Source organism: Lytechinus pictus, chromosome 8, assembly GCF_037042905.1.
Source record: "Lytechinus pictus isolate F3 Inbred chromosome 8, Lp3.0, whole genome shotgun sequence".
Taxonomy (NCBI): domain Eukaryota; kingdom Metazoa; phylum Echinodermata; class Echinoidea; order Temnopleuroida; family Toxopneustidae; genus Lytechinus; species Lytechinus pictus.
In genome coordinates, this window is record NC_087252.1 from 21,960,745 (window position 1) to 21,982,920 (window position 22,176).

At 36.6% G+C, this 22,176-nt stretch overlaps 1 protein-coding gene across 1 annotated transcript; it reads left to right on the forward strand.

The window, feature by feature from the left end:
* Positions 1–2,939: 2,939 nt before the first annotated feature.
* LOC129266716 (muscarinic acetylcholine receptor M4-like) lies at positions 2,940–10,876 on the forward strand. Its single transcript, XM_054904532.2, has 2 exons — positions 2,940–3,722; positions 10,370–10,876. Exons 1-2 carry the CDS (start codon positions 2,940–2,942, stop codon positions 10,670–10,672), a joined length of 1,086 nt encoding a protein of 361 aa, XP_054760507.2. The 3' UTR covers positions 10,673–10,876.
* The last annotated feature ends 11,300 nt before the right edge of the window (positions 10,877–22,176 follow it).

Here is a 22,176-nt window from a genome sequence, read left to right on the forward strand (position 1 = left end):
AATAGGAATCGAGATTAAATGTATTATAGGAACGGCACGGACAACGGACAATAGTGAGTGATACTGTTATACCAAGCTTACTGATTAAAAGGAACGATGTGATATGTTTACATGTGTTTAAGTAGGTATTTGAATGAATGAAGAGATTTGTAATACCTTATATGCTCAGGCAGTTGATTCCAATTGAATGAGCTTATATAGGTACAGGATGTCTTTATCTCATGTAATGTTATTCACGAGAGTTTTCCTTTAGATATGATTAATCAATGATGAAAAGTCCTTTATTCTAGTCAAGTCCCCTTATCATTTGAAATACAAAAAAGAAGAAAGTATTGAAAAATATCGGTGGCCTTTTATCATTTGAAGTATAAAAGCGTCTACGAAAATGAGCTCTGGAATCTCGATGCCCTATCAAAAAAACATTTTAAAAAGCTCAATTTCCAGTTTTCTTTTATATCTATTGATTTTTATATCTATTTATAACTGGCTGTCGGTTTAGTTTGAGAAAGCATCATAATACACTCACATGCTATCCTGCCTCTCTTCAATAAAGTAGCAAGCTCTCTTAATAATAGTTCCCATACGATAGGAATGTTCTTAGATTTCTCTAAAGCATTCGATACGATAAACCACGGAATTATTTTATATAAACTGTCACATTATGGTTTCAGAAATAATGATTTAGATTGGTACCGTAATTATTTACATGAACACCAACAACATGTCTGCATTAACAGTAATATGTCACAACTGAGAATTCTGACTGCAGTGTTCCTCAGGAATCCATACTTGGCCCGCTGCTTTTTTATACTTTATATCAAGTATTTTAGCAGATCCTCGGATTTATTTTCATTTACTTTGTATGCAGATGACACCAATCTTTTTTTTTTTACACAAACATCGAACTCTTTGTCAGGTGTCAATTCCGAATTAAATTCCTTGGCAACATGGTTAAGGCCGACAAATTATCCCTTAATCTAGAAACCAATTTCATGTTATTTAGTAATACATTAATCGAATTCTAATAGATAACATACAAATACAGCAGGTAACTACCACAAAGTTTTGAGGTATATTCATTGAGGACAAACTTTCATTGTCAAAACATCACATTGACAATTGGTGTTATAAACAAACTCAAATGGATATTCCCCCGAATATTCTTAAATCATTATGTTCAACGTTAGCCCTACCCCCACTTAAATTACGGAATACTATTACTAGCATTGGGAAATAGTGCGATATATACGTTAAATAAATTGTCACTGTTACAAAAAAAAAATATGCAGATTATAAGTCAGGTTAATCTAAGACTCGGATTTATTTTCATTTACTATGTATGCAGATGACACCAATTTTTTTTTTACAAAAACATCGAACTCTTTGTCAGGTAGTCAATTCCGAATTAAATTCCGTGGCAACATGGTTAAGGCCGAAACATTGAAAAATTTATTCAGAATATCGGTGGTCTTTTACAATTTGTATGAAAAAAGGATACAAAAAGAGCTCTTGAATCTCGATGCCCTAATACAAGAAAATGAGAAAAAAAATTAACCTATAATATCAAGTTCTCACTTTCTTTTACTTCTTATAATTTTCTATTTATAATCATTGATTTGATTTTTTTATGTAAAAGAAAATATTGAAAACTTAACTCCGAACTCTCGGTGTCCTTTTATAATCTGAAATATAAAAGAAAATATTTAAAGAGCTCTAAAATTACCTTGATTATATCGATTTCTGTAGTGACTAACAAAATTTTACTTTATATAAAATCATGATGCTCTGTTAAAATGATTATATTGTATTCTGTAATGTAAAAGAATTACTTTCTATGACCATTTAATTCTCGCCGATCTTCCGCTTCTTTCGAATACAACCTCGATATCGCATTCGTTCTTTAGCCCCTCATTACATCCGGGGCCTGTTTCAGACAGAGTTGAAATCAGACGCAACTCTACAAATCAATCGGAAAGTGATTTCCAACCAATCAACAGAAACACTAACATGAAAGATCAATTCTGATTGGTTCCGAGTCAGTCTACTGAGCAACATGCGTATGCAACGATGATCTTGATAGGCCATTTCATTTAGCGATTAATCGCTGAGCTTTTTTGTTATGAGGCCCAGATGTACTTTATTTGATTAAAATCTATCGTATCATTTAACCCCTTTTTGATATCCAGGCAATGCGTTGTATGTATTTCTTTAAATGAAAAAAAAATGCGTTCATTTGCTGCAATATAATGGGATGAATTTTAGATCTTGAACATTCTTCGCACGAATCAGTGGAAATTCCAGGCAATTCTCGTTAACTCGATCTACTGCACTGCATGTCTCGGCCTAGACCCACTTGTGCAGATTCGTTCAACATTTCTTGAAATTAGACATTGCGAGCAACACTTGGTCCGATTGAATATCTTCGAAATCCCGATGGAGAGAAGTTGGTAAATTAGTAAGATACATTCGTCTGTTAAATTATCTGGACTGTGTGCGGGCAAAGATGCGACGGAATTGCTGCAGGATCAAACAGAAACCGTAGCTGCGTCCCTGGTATTTAACTCACTGGTTACTGCACTGTATCCTCTTCTGTTCTCAATGTTCTTGTGATTTATAAACCATTGATTTATCCGATATGATATCCATTAGGATATCTATATCGACCTATTTTCGTGTCATCGATACAGGCAGGCTTATACTCTATACCTTTATTAACCAACATATCGATATAGTTACACAACCCCTTCTCTCCAACCGTGTTATACATAAAGCTTCTACTTAAAATCTTACAATGAAATAGTACCATCCGTCACTGATTCTTTTGATTTTAACTATCTCTTGAAAAGGTGATATGCTTTTATTTAGTATCGAAATACTACCTTAAGTGACGGTCAGCAAGAGTGCCACAACATATAATTACCAGCTCCGTAGTGACAGTCATGTACGGGGACGGGAATACGACCGACGTTCTTCAGGAGCAAGGAACAGTAGCCACGGAAACGGGTGATGAGACACGAGGTCCCCACGCCCTACTCCTACCCCTGCTCCTAGTGGCCCTCATCATCACGACCAATGGCCTCAGCCTGGCAGCATTCGCCGTCGAGAAACGCCTCCGCGGCCACAACAACTACTTCATCATAAACCTTGCTATCTCGGATTTTCTCTTCGGGATCGTCCTGATTATCCCCTGCATACACACTTATCTTGGTCATTTTCCACTCCCCGGTGATGACTGGTGCAGAGTTTTTAACGGCGTCAGCAGAAGTGTCGAATTCGTATCTAATCTGATCATCGTCACCATCTGCATCGATAGACACCGAGCGACCTACAATCCCATCGGGCATTTCACCACTAGGAGCAAACGAAAGGCGATCTACGCTAACATCGCCGTGTGGGTTGCTTCGCTTCTTTTCTGGTTCTCGTTCTCGACAATTCCTGAGTTCATTCTTGGGTACACCGGCAGTTCAAGTTGTTTACCATGGTATGCGAAAAACCCAACCATTAATTTTGTGACCATCTGCATCCGGTTCATCGTGCCTTTCACCATCATCCTAGTCCTCTACATACGGATCTTCGTCAAGATTCAGCAGACGACGGGTCGGAAGCACATCCGCAAGGAGTTCGTTGCCAGCATTAGCCAGTCAGGACAGGGGGAATCGGAGCAGGAAGGCGAGGAGGATGGAAATGACATGGAACAGCGCCCTCAAGTTACCAAGGAGAAGGTAATATTCAAACAGTCCAATTATTCTGCAAACACAGACTCAAGTTTGACACTTTAAAGAATATTTTATGGGCAATTCCATAAAATATGTACATCCGACCCATACATGTGGGACATTCATGAAATTTTCTGTCTCTGATTTCTTGTTCTTTTGACAGTCTGTAAGTTCTCAAAGGACAATGACTTGGTCAATTATGAAGTGAAGTAAAACTTGAGAAAAATGGGGGTCGGACGTACAAAAATGTTGATTATTTTATGGAATTTCCCCTATTTTTAGAGTGAAGTCTAGACTCCAAGCTCTCTGCCTGTGTCAACTTAGTCTCACTTCTTTGAACTTTACATTATTCACCTCAAAAGTCCTCAAATGGGGAGGGGGGCTAACTTGGGTAAAACGGTATATTTACATTACAAATTTTGATTATGGCTCTCAACTTGCAGTGGCATATCAGGCGGGGGGGGGGGGGGGCAAGCTGCCTCCCCTTGCGGATTTCACCAGGAAAAAAACGGGAAAAAGAGAAAAGTGGGAAAGAGAAAGGGAAGGAAAGAAAGAAAAAGAGGAAAGGGGAAAGAGAAAGGGAAAAAAATGAAAAGAAAGGGGAAAAAAAGAAAGAACATAAATAGGGAAAATGGAAGGAAAGCGGGAAAAGGAAAGAAGAACACGTCAAGTACAAATATCCTGAAATACTAATACATACGCATGATTAGCAAAAGAGGGATATAAATCAAAAGATATGATTCAATGGCACTGGCAAGAATGGTGGGAAAATGGGAGAAAGAGGCAGAAAGAAACGGGAAATGAAGGTAGAACCAAAAGCTTGATTGGAAAATCAAAATATAGAGAAAAGGGACGAGAAAAAAAGAGAATGACCTAATAACAAGACCGGGTTGCCAAGGATTGAAAAATATAAAGAACGGGGAAGAAAGGTGGATGGCGTCTATTATAAGCTTGCTAAATTTTATGCAATAATGGTCACAGTCAGGACAAACAATCCCGGGAAAATCCTTAGCCAAAGTTGGATTAGCCAAGGGCTAGTTATATCCCCCGATATTATGTCCTAAACCTAAGTAAAGCTTTGCGCTGGCTAGATTTACCGTAAAAAGTCTGTTTACTTTGGCTTAGTTTCCAAAGCTACTATCAAATTAGTAGAATTTAATCATTCTCAAAGGCCAATTTTTTTCTGCCTCGCTTCGCTCGCTGGCGAATTTTCCAAATTTATCCACATTTTGCTATGTTGTGCTGCCTCAAAATATTTAGTTTATTATCCGCAACTGCGTTGAAGTTAATGTGTTGTGTATGTACCCGCGATTTAATGAAACAGTGGCCATCTGCAATGTTTAAAAATATCACGGGGCTCCGGGGGCTTCGCCCCAGACCAGTGGCGGCTCCAAGGGGGAGGCACTGAAGGCATTTGCCCCCAGTGAGTTGGCCTCACCCCCGAAATTTTGAAAAAAAAATGTATAGTAAGTGTTGTCATAAGCATCCTACTAAAGCTGCAAAGTGCTCCAAAACAGCTTTTTCGTTCCTTAAATTTTGAAAATTCAATTCACTGTTAGCTCCCAATAATGTCACTAAATCTTTCAGATCATTATATAAAATTCAAAATTTCGCCTGCGCTACACACGCCCGCAGTAGCTGTCGACTGAGATAAGTACATTATCTGTTCAAATGGGGCCTTAATCCAATTTTCAAGTCAATATGCCTATGCTTCTCTCGATACGCTTCCTGCCTTCTCATAATTTTCATAAATAAATAAAAATTCAGCTCGCGCTACGCGCTCGCATTAAAGGTTTAATTTGATAGCCATCCAGTTCATGATTACAAAAAGTGCTTATAGAACGTCCAGTTATTATCTCGGAATGTCAAAAATTTTCAGCTCGCGCTTCGCTTATAGAACGTCCAGTTATCATCTCGGAATGTCAAAAAATTTCAGCTCGCGCTTCGCGCTCGCATTATTTATTTGGTGAAATATCATTTTCATGGCCCAATGCAGTAGGGTCTACATTGAAAAAAGAATAGCTCGCGCTTCTTGCTCGATTTTGAGATATTAGCAAAATATTTGTGTGTTGACACGCCCCCACATGTTCTTTTGCCTCCCCCGAGGTTAAAAATCCTGGGGCCGCCATTACCCCGGACGCGATCCGCATAGCACTGGCCCCCGAAAGTTCTAACAAAAAAGAAAAGATGAATGAAAAGGAAAGGAAGATGTAAGATATGATGTGATTTTCTGAATACCATGTCAAAATCAATCTCAAAGTTAGATTCTCATGAAAAGCTGATTTTTTTCTCGCTCGCTCAGAGAGTGGAAATTGTGCACTTTTCAAGCTGGATTGAAATGAATCAAATGACCGGGGTAATAATATGCTGTAAAGTGCTTTTAATATGGGAAAAGCGCTATAAAAATAAGCTATTATATCATTATTATTATAAATGTTTATGCACTGAGTTATGACTTGGGAACTGATAATAACCATTGATATTTTGGTATTACATTTTAATCCTGGTTGATTAAATGCACCCTAGACACTCGAAATTAATATAAGTAAGTTATTATTTCCACTCATTGTTTTTTCAATTTCATGGTAACGAAGCAAGCTAATTATTTGAAATGGCTGAATCCAAAAACGTAAGCGTCTTAAGGGCACACATTTCTGACTTAATCCTCTGAAAATAAGTAGGGTTGTTGCATCCACAAATGTAATAAACGCCCATAAATGTAATAGCTTTTGACGAATCTCCCAAAGACCCCATAGTCTTATCAATGTTAAATAACATGGAAATATAGCCTAGTCCTTTCTACAGACCCAGTAAATCTAAGACCCAACAATCCTTTAAACTAAGAACCGGGGTAGTGTTTCATCAACATTTTCATCCGACAAGTTGTCAGATCTGACATCTTTCTTTGATGTTGATTGGCTGAGAGGTACTGTTACTATGGTAACTGTTGGATGAAATGGGACTTGACGGATAAAACGTCCGACAAGTCCTTTCATAAAACGCTCCCCTGAAATAAACAAAGGTTTAGAACGTTGTCTTTATTCCAGACCTTATTATTTCAAAAATTAAGAAAAGAAATCTTCAAAACAAGGATCCAATCACACCCTGATTCATGTGGAATAAAACGAGTATTAAAGCGTAGTCTTTCCTTTAGACCTGGCATGATTTTAGATTATAAAAAAGCAAATAAAAAACGAGATTATTAGATCCCACCATCTCCCTTACAACGAATAAGCAGCAATCAATATTTAATTAAAATAGGTGTGTCTTATTTTTAAGGTTAATGTTTTGTTGTGTTTTTATTTATTTTTTTATAACTGGGTGTGGGTTAAAGAAAACGCTCTAAAGCAATATTCTTTCACTGCGTCAAAATTCTTAGGATATGTGTTAGTTTTGAAGTTTTTTTTTTCATTTTTAAAATAACCTTGTCTGAAAGAAAGACTACGCTTTAATACTCGTGTTACTCCACAAGAATAAGAAAATGATCGGGTCTTTAGTTTGAAGATTGTTTTTTTTTTTTTTTTCAAATGACTAGGTCTGGAATAAAGTCAACACTCTAAAACTTTGTTTCTAAAAAGGTTCTTAGTTTGAAGGATTGTTGGTTCTTAGATTTAAATTTCGTTTTGTTTTGTTTTGTAATATTTGGTATTTTGAAAAAAATTGGTCTGGAGGAAAGACTACGCTACATCTCCATATCCCATGCTCCGGTACGGGTGTCGGATTGGAGCTGTGATTTTCCTCATTTCTTTTCTCTGTCATCTCCATCCTAGGTTCACTTGCATACTAGTAGGCCTATACATCTAACATATTTTGAGTAAAAGCCCTGGTTTTAATTTTTGAGACACACCTACTCGACTCTAAATCCTCGTAGATACCCTAAAAAATAATAACTAGATTTTAATTCGTCATGAGGACGAATTAGGTGGTCTGTCATGATTTTTCGTTCAGTGTCGGCTAATGTTGTATGAAATGAATCATTTATATATGATTGATAATCTTGATCATAGGCATCATGGGAATAAATTTTTACCATTGCTTAATGTGATTATCAATGTGGTGATGACAATCGTGATGATTTTAATGATGTTGGTGATAATGCAATACGGTAAATACGAAATGAAGTTTGGAGCACGTAAAACGCCTTAAAAACTCCTCAAAAATTTCAGACGATTTTACCGAAATTGGCTTTCCAAAATTGCGCAATGAAAGGCGCCTTAATTTTCACAGCAGCAAATTTTTGATGTTTTTATGCAAAATCTAAATTTTCACAGCAGCTAATTTTTGATGTTTTTATGCAAAATCTTTTAAAAAATTCTATGTACTGTCAGCAATTTTTTTCAAGATTTCAAGCAAGAATTTTCACAATGTCTGTTGGTATTAATTTCACAGAATACTTGAAAATTCATAGGTGATACTTTTTGAAAACTAAAATATCTTAAATATTTTTATTCAAAATTTCTGCTAAATTTCAATAATTTTTAATGAGAAGTTTCACAATGCTACAATTTCACAGCATTCACTTCAAAACTCATCAGTGATGTATTTGATAAAAGAATTAAATAAATTTTTTTGTGTAAATGTTTGCAAAATTTCTGCAAATTTCTAAACATTTCACATAATATTTATCGTCATGAGTTTTCAATATCCATCTATTAATTGTGTATGACTTTGACATTTACTTGAAAATTCTTTCTTGATGATTTTTAATGAAAAAAGTCAGGTAAAAGATTCAAATACTGGCGATTTTCCTGCAAAATTTCGGGAAAATGTGTAATTAACTAAATTGCACAATTTTTCATTCACAGAAGGTACCTGAAAATATGTTATACGTTATATTTAATAAAAATGACCAAATAGAAAAAAAATCCAGGAATTTCCGCAAAATGTCCGGAATAAAATTTTTCAACCCAATAGCGTTTCAATATTGCGGCGTTTACTGAAAAAATACATAAATGATGTTTTACAATGTTAAAATTACCCCTTAAAAAGTTCTGGCAAAATAAACAAAAATTCATACATAAAAAAACGCAAAGCAAGTGGGCTTGAAAGTTTCAGCAAGACCGTACAATTGATTAATGAAGCATTTTCTTTAAAAAAATCTCAAATATTAGGTCCAGAAAAAAAATTGCAAAAACTTAAGTCATAACACATTGATGCTGTGGCCGAAAGTGAAAATTATTCACACGTTATTTGTAAAGAATTGTCGTCACGACATCATATCAACATTTGGAAGAAAACTGAACACTAATATGCATAAATACATTGACGTATGTTGCGAAAATATGTAATTTTCACTTCTAACGTAATTTTGACGTATAATTACAAAATCTCCAAATGAGATATTGACTATATCCAAGAGTGAGGAAAAATTGGGGGTCAACGGACTCCCTGAAGAGCTACAGTGGATCTTATATAGGCATATTTTTGCCAATTTATGACTTATTTTGCGAGTTTGCACGCGCGAGTAATGCAAATTTGAATGGACGCGCATTCCCGTATTATTGGTCGTATGAGGCTGAGTGAGGTATCGAATTAATCAGAAGATAATGGACAATGGACAGACATAAAATAAATGGTGACTCGAAGATGCATACCGATGGTAGGTGCAAGAACGCGCACGCATACCTGTGCGCGCGCAAATTGTTGACATGCTCAAAATGACCTGAAACGTACCCAAACTTGACCACGGTCGATTTGGGGAATTTTAAAAATTTGACGCGCGCGTATGTGCGCGTCGTGACCTTTGCATGACCTATGATGACGTGTCCTGATGACCTGTCACTTGAACTTGATATGATGCAAATATGGATGATTTTTAATGATTAGTTGCGATGATATGATCAATCATTTAATTTTACAAAATGGCGCCTCGATGACGTCATCATGATTTGATAACCTTGAAAAGCTTCGTTACACATGTCCATAATGATGTCCATACATTACATGAAAATCAAGAAAATTGACATGCCCGATTTTGAGATAAAGTGGGAACAAAATTTGGCAATAAAAATAAAGAAAATTCTGACGAATTTTTTGAATATTTGAATTTCACTTTATATAAATATATATATATATTTCTTCTTCAAAGAAAATAAAGTGAATAATACAATATTTATGATGGCGAAAATAGTCAGATTGACTGGTTGCCAAATAAAAAGAAGACCCCCCCCCCATTATTCAGCATTGATAATATTGTGGGGTCTTTGCCTAGAAGCTCTGTTAAATATTTAAATAACCGAGTCCGGACTTTGCACCTATGCGCTATATGCATGCATTACGACAGGGCTTTGGCTTAGAACAAATTCGTCAAAATATCCCTTCAAATTGATTAAATTTGTGAGTAAAGTCATTATTACTATTGTGGGTGATGAAAAATTATTACATTTGCGGGTTAAGTATTATTACATTGGCAGATGTTATTGCATTTGTAGGTAAAGTGGGTTGTTACATTTGTGGGCGTTGTTACATTTGAGGGCGCTATTACCTTTGTGGGAATTATTACATCTGTGGGTGTAACAAGGGTCCACTACTTGCTTGGTTATTATTTTTTTTTATCCTAACCCCCCACCCCCATATTGATGCATGAACTATTGGTATTTATCCATCTGTACTACTTTTATAAGAATGTATTCATTTCAATATTTTCTCTATAGGGAGGTCAGAAAGTTGCCAAGCGAGAATCGGCCTCTGAAGTTCGCAGCGCCACCAAAACGCTTCTCTTCGTCGCCATAGCTTTATTCATCACGTGGTCACCAATGTGCATCGTCACGATAGCCTACTCGATCGACCCGGCTTTCGTCAATCCGCGGCTCCTGGGCTGGTTATACCTGGTACCGTTGTGGCTGGTCTACGTGAATAGTCTACTCAATCCGCTTTGCTACGTTGTCTCGCAGCCGCTCTTTCGAAAAACCGTATTTGGTTTGATTTCCAACCCTATCCGGTATTGTCGTGGTTAACGTAATCGTGGATAAATATTTGATTGATTGATTGATTTTATTTGGCAAGTCACCACAACATATATGCAACATGCTTGCACCGGATGACCCACGAAAGCTCGAAAACTTATTTCCAGTGGGGTCATCTCGAGTGAAAGATATTCTTTCAATTTCCTCTTAAAATGGAAAAAAGTATCCTATTCCCTATAAGTCATTGGGAAGAGAATTGCAATGTTTTATAGCATTGTAATAAAAGGAGTTACCAATACTACCTGCTTTCGGGTAAGCAGAAGTTGTAATGGCTATTTCGTGTATTATAGTTATGTAATTTGGTAACTAGTTTAATTAAAGTTTGATCTAATATAAATATTCGATCTATTGTGATAGATTTTATGCACGTAGTGCATACTAAGCTGTTTTGATCTTTTGCTGACTTAAAAAAAAATCTGCTCCAGAGAGTTCGGTGTAGCCAACGTGGGTTCTGGGACCAGAACAGTTAATGAATCTAACCTTTTTTATTCTGTATAATTTACAACTTCTTTTGATCGGATTTGTCTATGCCACTAAACCAAGCAGGGTTAGCATAGTCAAATAAACTCTGAATAAGAGCAACACAGAAAATAGTCTTGCTTTCTGATCCATACAACTTTGATACCTGTACATAAATTTCAGACGGGCATTCGCCTTTTTTACGATTGATCATACTGAAGATAAACATTTCTTTCCCAGGGGGTGCTGATGTAAATTTGACGAGCAAAAAAAAAAAGAAAAAAGAAAAGGGTTTCACTATAAAATGAAGGTCATTTTGGTTCCGACAAATTTGACAAGCAAAAAAGAGAGAAAGTTTCACTACAGAAGGAAGGTAATTTTGGTCCCAAGAAATTTGACAAGCAAAAAAAAAAGTTTTCTATACAAAATGTAGGTCATGTTGATTACATTTCTCCATTTTGTCACACCTACATCAAATGGGTGCATTAAATTGAATTGGATGTAAGAAAATTGAAATCCAGTGGTAAGTTCATGCACATAATAAAATCAAACATTTCTTTTCCTACAGTCTTATGATAGGTCATCCAAAGTTTGACTGTCCTTGTGATGTGTAGAATTAAATTATAAGAGCAGACAATACACGAAATCAAGAGAGAAAATGTTAATATTTTTGCCACATTATGATGACATTACTAAAGGGGGCAGAAAGAGGGGTATCAGATGAGGTGCAGTCACATTTCCCATGCGGCGGCCTATTGGCGAGTCGATAGCAGCCCTTTTAATACTACCACCTTTATCATGTACATGTGAGTTTAGAAACACATAAAACGTCACTTTTTCAGCTCGCCGGATGGGAAGTGTGACAGCGCCATGAGTAAGAACAGAAAAAACGTAAAAGGGAAAGTGGAGAAAGATAGGAAGAGGGAGTGAGAGGAGAGGGGAGATTGAAAAGGGGGAGAAGGAGAGCAAGGCATGAGAGAGAGAGAGAAAGTAAGGGAAATATAGATGGAGAGATTGAGAGAGAGAGAGGGGGAGGGGGGAGACATGACACTTAGGGAAACGTGCAAGATGACAACATAATGAAGGTTCGACAGTTCGAACAAGTGTTGGAAAAAGCTGTCATGATGGTACTCTGTTCAAGAAAAAATATATATTTACGATTACCAGTAACCGTCTCGCATGGCTTGCCTAAGGAATTAGATTCAATTAAAATGAGACCCAATCTCCATCTTTATTACATCATCATCTTAATTCTATAGTGCCATATTCCATGTAACAATGTAAAAGGGATATGTAATGTGCGTTTGGTTGGGAGCGGATCGAAAAATTTAAAGATATTGATACAAAAAAGAGGGGCAATAACCACAGTGGCAATGAGACGGGCGTTCTTACCATCAAAGTAATATAAATAATCATCTGCCTTTGCTCCGTGAGCAATTCAAGAAAGCCATCATATAATCTATTTTTTCTAAAGAGAACAATGAATTGCATGGATGAAGAATACCATTATGACGTGCTTAATGATTGTTTTAGTGGCCCAAACATGTAACCGAAAAAAGGAAAAAGCGCGATATCAAATCGTCGGCGGTCATCCGAACCCATTTCAGAGAATATCGACTTCAAAGTTTACTATAATTTTTACACTTAGTACCCTAGCGATACTCATTGCTAGAAAAATACATGGTTGGAAATATGGATGAAATGTGGATGACGATGATGAAGATGATGATGATGTAGTGATATGTAACTACGTGAAGACAGTAAAAAAGAAACTAATTTACTATATTTCTTTTTCTTTCCGAATTACTCTCCGACACTCGCAACCCCCTGCTTTGATGTCAGACGAAAAGGAAACAGAACCTTTGACCTGTTTATTGCTTCCGTTGGATTAACTGATGAGGGTGTATACATCTGCCAGATGAATACGAAAATCCCAACATCTCGACAGATCGAGTTACGTGTAGGACGTAAGCTGATTAATTTGTCTGATTTTCCTCCCTTATTATCCTTACCAAATGATGGATGCGATACGAATTGTGGCATATTAGCGCATGCGCCGCCTTTCTTCCTAATATTTTGTTTCATAACACACCATACACAATCGCAAACCCACACTATATCCTTTTCTTCCCGCTCGAAGACATCCTCTCCCCCACATACACACACACTCCCATAAATGCACGCGTGCACGCACCCACACCCAGACATGCACAACCTTCCCCTTTGGCTTACATACTTAATATTTACCCGTGAGATGTCAAAGTGAGAGGCAAAATATAGCTTCTTACGAAAATGAATATCCAACATCCGTTAATCTCTCGATATTTTGACCCCAGAAATTTCAAAAGAATTGCATTAAAGACGTTTTTCTATCGACTTAGATTCGATAGATTCTCATCGATTTTTGTTTTCCCTATTCATGTCATCGATTCATACTTTTTCCGTTCCTCATTTTCGCAAGGACCGTCATTTATCCAGGCCATCAACTATGGAGAAAGCGCCATTGATCTACAGGTCCAAACTCCTCTCATTACCGCCAACGAATCAGAATCGTTCTACGTGGATTGCATCATTACTAGATTCCCACCCCGCTCTTACAATGGATCTCATTGGCCAACGATATCGATTCGGCAATGAATATGCAATAGTTAACGTAAATGGAGGAATCCGATTGGTTGTTGATAATGTATCAGGTGATGATGGGGGCGACTATACGTTTGCAGAGCGAGCAATTCATACGGCGAAGCGGAGAAAATAATCAGCCTGGTCGTGCTATGTAAGTTGTACGCCTTCTTCATTTCTCGAAAGAAATAATAAAGCTTTGGTAACGGGTCAATAATGTGAATTACTGTTTAAGTAATCATTTTACATTCCCATCACAGAATTGTAGTGGTCCTTCTTAATTTTAAACCTATAAAATACAACTTTGGAACTGCATCGTATTAAGTACATTCTCTCGATAATGTTTTCACTTTCACTTTGAAACAGCCTTTTGATAACTAATAGGCCTACCTTACAAATTTAGCGAAAGACTGGTTTATGTTGGTATAAATGCAGCATCACGCCTACACTTTTCAATTCCTCTGGGTTGGTGACCTCTTAATGCATTAAGATATTCTATATAGTATTTGGTTGTAATTTGACAGGACACTGGTGAGATAACCTACTTCAACACTTCAGTTTGCTTTTGCCCCTTCCTGGCCAAAATCATTCCCTAGCTGGCTTGAAAAGAAACCCTCCTATAAGCATGATAAGGGGTATATTATTGTCACCCCAGTGACTCTTTATAGGTCATTTACAGTCATCGAAGTACGCATATTTTTTTTCCTGGGGAGGACGTCTGTGCAAGACACGCAATATACATCCGGGGGGGGGGGGAGAGTCCAGGTCCAATAAATTTCCAAACACCCCCTAACACTAACAGTAACACTAACAGTAACGAGCTTTTCTCTGTGTGCAAAATTACTAGTAATACTGCACTTCCAAGTTCCAGCATGTTTTTATGCTCACATTTATGAGGCTCAATATCTACGATTCACAAAACTGTTTGAATTCCGACTTCTAGAATTCGAGTTCTTGTCATCTTTGACTTCGTGATACAAAAACGGCTTTTCGTGGACAAAATACGATTGCGTAATCTTACTATTCTGTAATACGTCTAACAAAAAATCTGATGCTATACAGAGTGAGTCAGAAAAAATGTCCCACTTTTGTAAAGTTGAATTGTTTAAAATATGAATATTTAATCATTAGTTTCATGATATGTCTTGATAGAGGTATCCTCCCAGTACATTCAGGTACCTTTTTCATTTGATCCCCTGCACGCATGACTGAACAGCGGACAATCTTTAGAAGACTGTCAGACCTCACTTGCGCCAAGTTACAGGGTGGGGAATAAAACACTCTTTTGAACAAAGATAGTCCGACAGACTGAAACACACACACACACACCCACACTCACACGTACACACACACAAACACACCGACAAGGCCGACCCAAACTGTAACTTTCTGTCGTGAATTCTTCTTCTCGTACGAAAAGTTGAGTGGCCGCTGTCCTCTTGGGGAGTACTGGCGGATGTTGTGCGTGTTGAGCGAACTGTTCAGCGAAAAACAGGCTTCATCACCGATGACAAGATCTTCAACAAAGCGAGGACGTCTTTGCAGTAGCCAGTTCGAAAATTGCCAGGAGCTCATGCCTACGTATCATCTGGTACGGGTGATATCGTACATCAAGCCGGGCGATACGGTTGAAGGTGCTCTGGGTCAGCTGAAGCCCGTTCCTCCGGGACGAGATCCGTTGGTTGTTGTGTCGAACGTGCCCCAACACCTGCCGAACTGCTTCGATGTTGGGCTGACTCCTTGCTGTTCTGCGACGACCTGAATGCCCTGAGTTGAGGTTGGTACTCGTTCCTGTTCGGTGATATTTCTGAACATTCCGGAGAACAGTCTTTCTGCTGGGACACCAAACATCTGGGTAACGGCGGCGAAACCCTTGCAAAACAACTGCTACACTCTGAGTCCTTGCATACTCGGTGACCATAAATGACCTATGTTGTGGTGTGAATTGAGGACGAACCATGATTCGTGTACTTTTGCTACTGTAAAAAGAGGCTCAAGTGACTGCTGCCAAATCAGGCAAGCCCTTTTATAGGCAAGTGCAACAAAAGCACAGACATCCATTGTAAATTTTCATTGTTAACCAACAAAAGACATAACCAGCATATTGGATTTATATGCACTTGATGATGATGATGAAGATGAAGATCAAGATCAAGATGATGACAATGAGGATGATGATGATGATATGATGGTGGTAGTGAATGTGTTTTAAGGGGAAAGATTGTCGGGAATTGCCACTTAAACATTCAGCGATCTTGCTAAAAATCAATGCTTAATCAGAAAAGAGAAAATTATGAACCAGTTATTACCATGTGTGGTGTGTGTGTTTGTGTGTGTGTGAATCGTGGTGTGAATGTTGATGCTTGATTTTGTACTGGTTATTTTCAATTCCCCTCTCTTGTATCAATCTGATTTGCAGATTCTTTTTTTTTCTGTAGCCTATTTCGCAAAATAATCTAAATTAACATATTTGTATATATGTCTGTTCATGTATATGCATGTATGTGGGTGTTGGGGTGTGTGTGTAAATGAATGTTGTAGCACGATGTAAAATGGGATTAGGGATACAATGATAATATGTTTTGTTCCGTTCTGTTCTGGGATGCAATGATAACTAATATGTTCTGTTCTGTTCCGTTCCCTCCGTTCTGTTTTATATAGTTATTAGTCAAAGTTACTTTAGTTCGCATTAGTTCTCATTGTTTATACCTTCTAATTCTTATGCATTATTCCAATTGATATTGTACTTTAAATTTGACTATGTATTGTTACTTTGATTTTGTTGTGCTTTGTGAACGGAAAATGAATATAATCTAAATCTAAATCTATGTTAGGTTGTTTCTGCAAAAATGATAGATTATTGATTATTAAGTTACATACTGTAACAGAGGGTTAAAGGACTCAGTTTACTTGTTGTTTTCTCTTAGGTAAAACAGTATATTTCAAGGTATTTCATTCCATCCTTATTTGCTTCAGTTTTTGGTAAATATTTTTGTGTAATCTTGCTGATATAAATGAAGATTTGTAAATTATGGTGTATTTATCTTGAGTTCATGTAAATCATGTAAATTATTGGAATGAAATCGTTAATAAAAACATGTTGGAAAAAAAGTGTGTGAAGGGCTTTTATAAGGGCGGATGTGTTCGTGTGTGACAGAGTGCATTTGTGTGTGGTATTAGTCTTGTAGAGATTACTTTCCCATTGACATTGATTGAGGTAAAATCAATAAACATATGTAAAATTCTATTTAAACAAAAAGAATACTTGAATGCAAGCAGTGCTCAGACCTTTTTAACACCTTGTCTTATATGGACTGCAGAAAGCGTACGCTGCGCTTTCGCAAATCAATATTTGTGTCGATGAACCTCATGACGGAGATATAGATTTCACGACGCGCACAAAGATATTTTGGTTTGGTAGGAAGGCAAATGTGAACGGATGAACGGCACAGATTTTTTCCATTCGAATCAACATTTCCCTGGCCATAATGGTAAATAAGATGGCACTGTTATAGATTTTTATCTCCAGAAAATTTTAATCATCATGAACAAAACGGTGAAAGTACAAAAAAATGATGAAGGTTGTGGAATTATGAAGAGCCATTCTTTATGATACAATCAACAGGCAATATTGACTCCTGGGTCCCGTAACACAAAGGTTAGCGATTAATCGTACTCTTGATTTTTACGATCGATTGTACATAGTACTCAATGCAACCAATCGTAGAAAAATGCTCTACGATCATTGCTAAGCGTTGTGTTACGGGCCCCAGGGCTCCGTAACAAAGATTAGCGATCAATCGCTAAATGGAGCGACCAATCGAGATCAATGTTGCACGCGCATTCGGTTCAAAATACTGACAAGGAACCAATCAGAAATCTCCTTACATATTTGTGCTTTATTGCTAAGCTTTGTGTTACGGTACGGGGGCCCGGGCCAACCGAAACGATTGCGTTTATTTCCAATGATAAAGGCCTACTAATCTACTATCGATCGGTTTGGAGTCGGTTTCGTTGATGTGACTGTAGCGATAGAGACTTATGAATTCTATTTAAATCGGTGACAAGACATTTGCTCCGGGATATATATTATACTTGCATTTTGTATTTCTTTCAAATATTCATTTATTTATCTATTTATCTACTTTATTCATTCTCGAATATTGAAACAGGGTGGCCTGTTCAGCATAAAAACATACAATATTTGAAGAAGATAGTAACATGATATTATGAGATACAAAAAAAAACCCCGGAACAAACAAAAAATAAAAATACGATAATACGTTACGAGATACAAATGACAAGATACATATTCAAATACAAACATTAAAAGCTGGTCTTCTTCAGGGCTCTTTCATTATTATACGAATATTAAAAATTGATGAGTGAATGTTTACACAATTATACACATATGGCGATGTATTACATAGTACTAATAAATTTAATTTGGGAATAAAGAAAACAACAAGCAGAAGACATACCGCATCAGTTGGTCATCGTATCAATAAATATACATGTACATCGAGAGAAAAAAAGCAACAAGAAAAACGACCTTTTTCAATTTTAAAATATATGGAAAGAAAGATGGGTGATTAAAAGAAAGGAAAGACAAGAAAAGAATAGGAATAAAGAAGTGTATTTTAGGCCGGGGGGGCACTTAGATTGACCAGTGGATACCATGCGCGACTTAAAAACACGTAAAAAGGATGTCTTTTTTCAAGATAGGGCCTGTTACTTACGTAACGTAACAAGGGTGTCAAAAACACTAAAATTATGAAAAAAAGTATCTATTTTCGCCAGGAAGGCTACGTGTTTAGGGTCACATTTGCGAGGGTATAGAAAAATTAAGACTAAAATGTTTTATAAAGCATACACTTTTCGCCCCAAGAGTCAACACTACGTGTTTAGAATACGATTTGCGTGAGGACTGTGGGAGGTGGGGCTGTACTAAACCCAATGATGTAGGTAAAGGTAAAACCGACGGCCGACCTCCGTGACATAACAATTGAAATGTCGCTGTACTTGTTTAGGGGTTCAATTCAGAAAATACTTGCCAATAGTATCGTTTTGTTTCCAATACTTGTTAAGGGGGTGCATTTTCAGAATATGGAAAATACGTGTCTAGGGTGCTTTTCGAGACCCCATGGTCGCGCATGGTATCCACTCGTCAATGGAAGTGGCCCCTCCGGGATTTTAGGAACGGAGCGGGCAATGGACAATATTGAATGATAGTGTTATAACAAGATTACTGGTTAAAAGGAACGATGTGATTTGTCTACATGTGTTTAGGTAGGTATTTGAAAGAATGAAGAGATTTTGAAAATATTTAATGCTCAGGCATTTGGTTCCGATTGAATGAGCTTTGGGTACAGGAAATCTTTATTTCATGTAATGTTATTCACGAAAGTAATTTTTTTTTACTTTAGATATGATTAATCAATGATGAAAAGTTCTTCATTCTCATGTTCCCATTTTATATTATTAATACTTATAATTATTATTTTTTGGTTCCAATTGAATGAGCTTATATAGGTACAGGATATCTTTATCTCATATAATGTTAATCACGAGCGGAATTGAATTTTTCCTTTAGATATGATTAATCAATGATGAAAAATTCTTTATTCTTAAGTTCCCATATCATTTGAAATAAAAATGAAAAGAAAATATTGAAAAATCTCGGTGGTCTTTTATCATTTGAAGTATAAAAGGGTATACGAAAAGGAGCTCCGGAATCTCGATGCCCTATCAAAAGAAAACATATAAAAAAATCATCTTTAATCTCAAGTTCCAATTTTCCTTTACATCTATGGATTTTTATACTCATTTATAACTGGCTGTCGGTTTAGCTTGAGAAAGCATCACAATACACTCACATGCTATCCTGTCTCTCATCAATAAAGTAGCAAGCTCTCTTGATAATGGTTTTCATGCAATAGGAATATTCTTAGATTTCTCTAAAGCATTCGATACAACAGACCACAGAATTCTTTTATATAAACTGTCACATTATGGTTTCAGAGATAATAGATCGGTACCGTAATTATTTACATGAACGCCAACAACATGTCCGAATTAACAATAATGTATCACAGCTGGGAATATTACCTGCGGTGTTCCTCAGGTTTCCATACTTGGCCCGCTGCTTTTTATACTTTATATCAACGATTTTAGAAGATCCTCGGATTTATTTTCATTTATTATGTATGCAGATATGACACCGATCTTTTTTTTACAGAAACATCGAACTCTTAGTCAGGTAGTCAATTCCGAATTAAATTCCGTGGCAACATGGTTAAGGCCGACAAATTATCCCTTAATCTAGACAGAAACCAATTTCATGTTATTTAGTAATACATTAATCGAATTATAATAGATAACATACACATACAACAGGAAACTACCACAAAGTTTTGAGGTATATTCATTGAGGACAAACTTTCATTGAAACATCACATTGACAATATATGTAAGACACTAGCGTACCTACGGGGGGGGGGGGGCAGAGGGGGCAGTCTGCCCCCCCTGACGAGCTACAACCCATGCAAAGGACGTATCCCTGCCCCCCCTGACAAGCTTGAAGATCTTTATTGCCCCCCCCCCCCTGACGAGCTTGAAGACCTTTTTTTTTTTTTTTTTTTTTTTTGCTTGTCAAATTTTTTGGCGGACGATTTTGCCCCCCCCCCCCCTGTGAAACATCCCAGGTACGCCACTGATGTAAGATGATATCTAGAAACGTTGGTGTTATAAACAAACTCATATGGATATTCCCCCGAACATTCTTAAATCATTATGTTCAACATTAGTCCTACCCCCCTTAAAATTACGGAATACTAGCATTTGGGAAATAGTGCGGCGTATATGTTAAATAAATCATTATTGTTACAAAAAAAAAACTTTGCGGATTATAAGTCAGGTTAATTTCAGACACATAGACGGTCTCTTTATGCAAACAATAGTCTAAAAATTAACGATATTCATCGATTGAATCTGGCAGTATTCATGTACCAGTGTAACAACTACGAATTACCTTCCATTTTTGACAATATTTTTCGAATAAATAATGAAATTCATCATTACCCAACTAGGCAAATTAAGTTGTAACACCTGCCAAGAACTCGTACAGCACTTTCACAGAACACTTTTATATTCACTGCCCCCACAGTTTGGAATTCTCTTCCTCTGATTATAAGAGAGATTTAAAGCTTAAAAACATTCAAACTAAAAGTTACAAAATCACTTTTTGCCTCCTACTCCCAACAAACCCCCTCGAATATTTGTTAATTTACAGATCCCATCTCCGACCCTTTCCCCCACTCTGTTTTTTCTTCCCCCTCATCTTCTCCATTAATATTCTGTTGTATCTTTTTCTTTGTGGAGCACCTCACAGCTTTGTTCAGTTATTTTTATCATACATGGTCATGCATTTATCATCCGTGAAATCAACATCTGCTCACACTATAATCTCCTACTTACGTTCTTTCAATATGTCCGTACTGTTCAAGAGATCACACAAGCATTGCTTCTAAGCTGGTCTCTTTTTTAATTTCCTTTCCCCTTTTTCAAGCATACATACATGTACAGCGATCATGTTCTTTGAAAAGGATTTGATTTATCTATGATGTTTGTTGTATATTGTTTGTCATTACGAATTTGCAAGTGTATGCGCTTCCTATGATTGATTTGAATTGATTCTGTATTTGTTTCTTTCATTTGTATTATGGAAAAATAGATAGAGAAATTAAATAAATCTATAAATTCTAAAATTCAAAATGTATTTATTAATCATTGATTTCATTCGAAACTTAACAAAATTTATTCAGAATATCGGTAGTCTTTTATAATTTGTATGAGTAAAGCATACGAAAAGAGCTCCGGAATCGCGATGCCCTACTAAAAGAAAATGAGAAAAAAAAATAAACCTATAATCTCAAGTTCTCACTTTCTTTTATTTTTTATAATTTTCTATTAATGATTGATTTGATTTGTTATGTAAAAGAAAATATTGAAAACTTAACTCCAAACTCTCGGTTTCCTTTTATAATCTGAAATATAAAAGAAAATATTTGAAGACATCTGAAAACTCCGTGCTCTATAACCTTGATTATATCGATTTCTGTAATAACAAACGAAATTTAACTTTCTATAAAATCACGATGCTCTGTTAAAATGATTATATCGTATTCTGTAATGGAAAAGAATTACTTTCTATGACCATTTAATTCTCGCCGATCTTCCGCTTCTTTCGAATACAACCTAGATATCGCATTCTTTCTTTGGCCCCTCGTTACATCCGGGGCCTGTTTCAGACAGAGTTGAAATCAGACGCAACTCTAAAAATCAATCGAAAATTTCCAACCAATCAACAGCGCGCATTTCTGTTTGACTTGCGTATAAACGCAACTCTTTCTGTA

Bases quoted from the DNA above. Each gene is read 5' to 3' on its own strand.
- LOC129266716 (XM_054904532.2), top strand. From the start codon at position 2,940: ATGTACGGGGACGGGAATACGACCGACGTTCTTCAGGAGCAAGGAACA. The intron at 3,723-10,369 runs GTAATATTCAAA...TTTTCTCTATAG, and splicing joins CTCAAGTTACCAAGGAGAAG to GGAGGTCAGAAAGTTGCCAA.